Source organism: Sinocyclocheilus anshuiensis, unplaced genomic scaffold (assembly GCF_001515605.1).
Source record: "Sinocyclocheilus anshuiensis isolate Anshui unplaced genomic scaffold, SAMN03320099.WGS_v1.1 scaffold1522, whole genome shotgun sequence".
NCBI classification, from domain to species: Eukaryota; Metazoa; Chordata; class Actinopteri; order Cypriniformes; family Cyprinidae; genus Sinocyclocheilus; species Sinocyclocheilus anshuiensis.
The window spans coordinates 47,898-51,774 of NW_015546143.1; the positions used below are offsets into that span (position 1 = coordinate 47,898).

At 35.4% G+C, this 3,877-nt stretch overlaps 1 protein-coding gene across 1 annotated transcript in view; it reads left to right on the forward strand.

The window, feature by feature from the left end:
* Positions 1 to 3,877, forward strand: part of LOC107701197 (E3 ubiquitin/ISG15 ligase TRIM25-like) — a 27,011-nt gene that overhangs the window by 16,766 nt on the left and 6,368 nt on the right. Inside the window, exons 2-8 of the mRNA XM_016503158.1 lie at positions 1,353 to 1,448; positions 1,590 to 1,823; positions 2,082 to 2,250; positions 2,826 to 2,894; positions 3,025 to 3,096; positions 3,188 to 3,247; positions 3,486 to 3,589. Of these exons, the coding sequence (XP_016358644.1) occupies positions 1,353 to 1,448; positions 1,590 to 1,823; positions 2,082 to 2,250; positions 2,826 to 2,894; positions 3,025 to 3,096; positions 3,188 to 3,247; positions 3,486 to 3,589 (804 nt within the window). The remainder of the gene's footprint in view (positions 1 to 1,352; positions 1,449 to 1,589; positions 1,824 to 2,081; positions 2,251 to 2,825; positions 2,895 to 3,024; positions 3,097 to 3,187; positions 3,248 to 3,485; positions 3,590 to 3,877) is intronic.

Below are 3,877 nucleotides of genomic sequence, written 5' to 3' on the forward strand. Positions count from 1 at the left end.
CAGACTAAAGGACATGGCAAAGAGAATGGCTGAAAAGCAGAGAAAAGCATGGACTTTCTGTTCTTCATAAAGAACTCGAGGGAGTAGCCCATTTCTGAATTTCTGCTCGTTTTGCCGGAAATATAACAGGCATGTTCATTCATAAAGCTGAACGGCAAATTTGGCACATTCGGAAAACAAATAAAAAATAGAACTGTATAATTAAACTAAAATTATTATAGACTATATGGTTTTTGTCATCTTCTGATTGGTCAACTTCAGATGGATCGCCAAATCGTCTCGTTCAACCGCACATACGCCACGAATTTAAACCGACAGCATCCGATTTTTTTTTTACATGATTGAAAATTATCGGGAGGACGGGAGGTGCTCGTAACCTCTCGGATCGGCCCGTAATTCTTCTCACACGGTACGAGCCGTGAGCATCTGCGATTTTCTCCCGAGATAAAAAAATCGCCTGCGAGCTCGTACGACAGCAAAAATCGCACCGTGTAAGCCCGCCTTAAGACTATTAAGCATTTTCGTCTCAAGATAAAGACTAAGACTAAATCAAAAATGCCTGTCAAAATTAACACTGGAATTGGTATGAAAACAATAGGAAAACAAAGCTGGACATTTTAGGCACTTTAGAAATCATGACCACGACATATCTGGGAAAAAGAGGTGTGGTCTTCTACACCAAAAATAATTACAAAAGAAAGCAAACATAATTTTTATGTGATGAGCAATGATAGAGATTGGAATGTTAAAGATTTACTTATCCCACTCCCTTCTAAATTGTGAAAGAAACTCTGTTCTAAGCTACTAAAGATGATTATGACAGTAAATTAAATTAATATGATAACACATACCAGTCTGCATTATCAAGCAACATAACAGACCAGATGACACCGGAAGCCTTTAACATTTAAGTTACAAATGCTGTACTCGCTATTACATTAAAATCGAAGTGTCCACTTTACTTTAAATGTGGCCTGTAACAATGTGAACACAGACAAGCACAGAAAGCAGAATACAAACAGTGAAACATTGCAGTGCTGTTGTACTAAATATCAGGACTTTCACTGCTGCTCATCCATTTAAATTTGACAACCATAACAAACTATTGTATAACTTTTTTAAATAAACTACGCAATAATAGATTTTGACAATGTTGTTTTTTTTTTTTATCTCTTAGACATGCTGATTTAAACTAAGCAAACAACAGAAGCATAGTGTTCAATAATTGTAATACTTGCTTGCTTGTTTTCAGGGTTTGTATTATTTGATATGTAAACATTTAGTAGGATTGCACGGCCTGAAACATATGCGATTCCCTAAAATACTTAGTTGTTATTCTTAACTTTTTTTAGACTGACCTGAATGACAAGCTCAACATCCTTGAAGTCAAAACTGACAAGAACCAGCAGGTTATCACACAGATGAAGGAGCAACAAAACAAATTAAAGGTTGATAAATGTTGATTTTTCTTTTGGAATCTTTAACAGAATCAGATAAAGGTACTGTAAGAGATGACAAGATGTGCATAACTATCACATACTGTATGTCAGCATGTGGAGCTTTCATTTCCTTTGGTTTTGCTTTCCCAGGACTTAGCTGTAACCCGCAAACGTATTCTTGAGGCTGAATACAGGCAGATCAGAGAAATGATTGACCGAGATGAGAAAGAAGCCATGCTTGCTATCGATAAGGAACAGGAGAAAGGTCAGAGCAAACTGGTCTCCTTGATGAAGAAATTTAATGAGAACATCGAGAAGATGAATAAGACCAAATCTGAGATCAACAGTCTGCTGGACCAGTCGCAGTCACTAGAATTCTTAAAGGTGATCCAGAGTGTGATCATGTGACCAAATGTTGAAATAAATTTTCATTTTTAGTACTGTTATTTGAGCCTTAGATGTATATATGATTAAATATTCTGTGTGAAGCCCAGTGCTAGTGTAGGATTTCTTGCAAAAAGTAAAAGTCAGTTTAAGATGTGCTTTATACTTGATCTTTTTTTTTTTTTTTTTTGCTAACCTAAATGTCATTCAATGCAGCTTGTATGTTTGTATTCTTGACTTTACCAATCTCTGTCACAGGCGTCCATGGATTTGCCCTCAGTGGTAAATTTTGAGCCCTATAACCCTCGCATCAATGTGGAAAGTAAAGAGGTGATCGCTTATCATTCCTCTGCTGTTGCACTGAAGGAGTGGATCACCAGATTAATGGATCATCCATTAGAAAACAGAATCTATGTAATTAAACCAGGTGTGTTAGTGCAGAACTTATATAAATTGTGCAGAATGTTTTGATGTTTGTATACAGCAACCCCACACATAGTCTTAGTGCATGCTAAGAGTATTGATATACATATGTTTTTACAGAGTTTGAGAAATCTGTTCTTGGTGCAGGTGAGATTGTGTTTTGAAATAATTGGTGTGGACATCTAAGTAAGAAATCTGGGACATACTTATCATCTAAAGCATTTTTATACAAGTGATTTTGTTGCCAGTTATATGTTGTTGAGGTTGTTATAGGGCTGGGTGATGTGGCAAAAAATAAAATCTCTTTTCTTTTCTTTTTTTTAGAACATTTGACCAATTCTCGATTTTTATTTATATACAACATGATTTAAGTAACGTAATTATAAATACAACATGATTTAAGTAACATTTATAATTATAAATAAATTTTGCCACAATTTTATTTATAACAAATAAAATTGTGGCAAAACAGTAAATTCGAATTAATCTATAAAATCAGAAAAAAATCACCCAGCCCTAGTGCCTTATTTTTAATAAAACTGCTGCCAGAAGATTTTAACCACTTCTCTAATCCACTAGGTCTAGGAAACCAATTCCCAGTAATCCGAAGTGAGACTCCTGCCTTCCTACCAAATTCAAGAGGCATGTGTAAGTTGCAACTTCCATGCAACTGACTGGACTTTTTTTGATTCAGTATAACCTATACCCATACATCCATCCATTCATCACTATTTTTTCTCATTCAATTTTAAATCATTCTTCTCCCAATATGTTTCAGCACATATGAGATTTCCCAGTCCAGATCGCGGTCCCAAAGCCAACCCTTCAGGAGCTAAACAGAAAATGTCAAGTGAGTCAACTGCTTATATGTTTTGGAGCCATAAACAACATAGATTAAAATGTACACCTTCCTCTCATTGTTCTTCTTTATTTCTTGATAGGCAAGAGTGCTAATAAAGATCAGAAGGATCACAAAGAGCGTAAAGACCAGAAGCCAAACAGTAAGTTCTGACCACCCCTCAATATGTTCATTATTTTACAACTGACTATTACTGTTTGTCTGATCACTGCTATGTGTGTTGAACATATTCACACCTCGTGATTGGGTTAAAAAAGGAGGAGCCTGTTAGTAATGTATCTTATGTTTCACAGAGATTTTGTCAAAATTGTTCTGAAAAGGAATGTGGATCAAATTAATATTTCTTAAAAAATTATTCTAACATTATATGTCTTTGCCAGAATCTAGGAATCCCTCTAAAGGAGCAAATTCTGTTTTCTCCAAAAGCATGGAAAACTTGCTTGACATTGCAGTTAAACCTGTAGACATACCTGACATAAGTATGTAGAAAAGTTCTTGTTTATTCATGTCCTCCAAAATGTAATCTTTACTGTAAGGGGTCTGTGCTCCAAAACTACACAATTTACTGCAATTCTAGAATAGACTGCAGATTCTACTCTAGAAGTAGAAAAGCAATTTATCAGACCAGGTGTTTTTAAATTATTGAATGTCATGCAGGGCTGCAGTTCCCACACAACAAAGTAGTAGTAATTAATGTACATGTGTACTCTTCAAAATGGCACTGATTGTTGACAGACCAAAGTATATAGATTGAAATGTGTGTGCGTGTGTG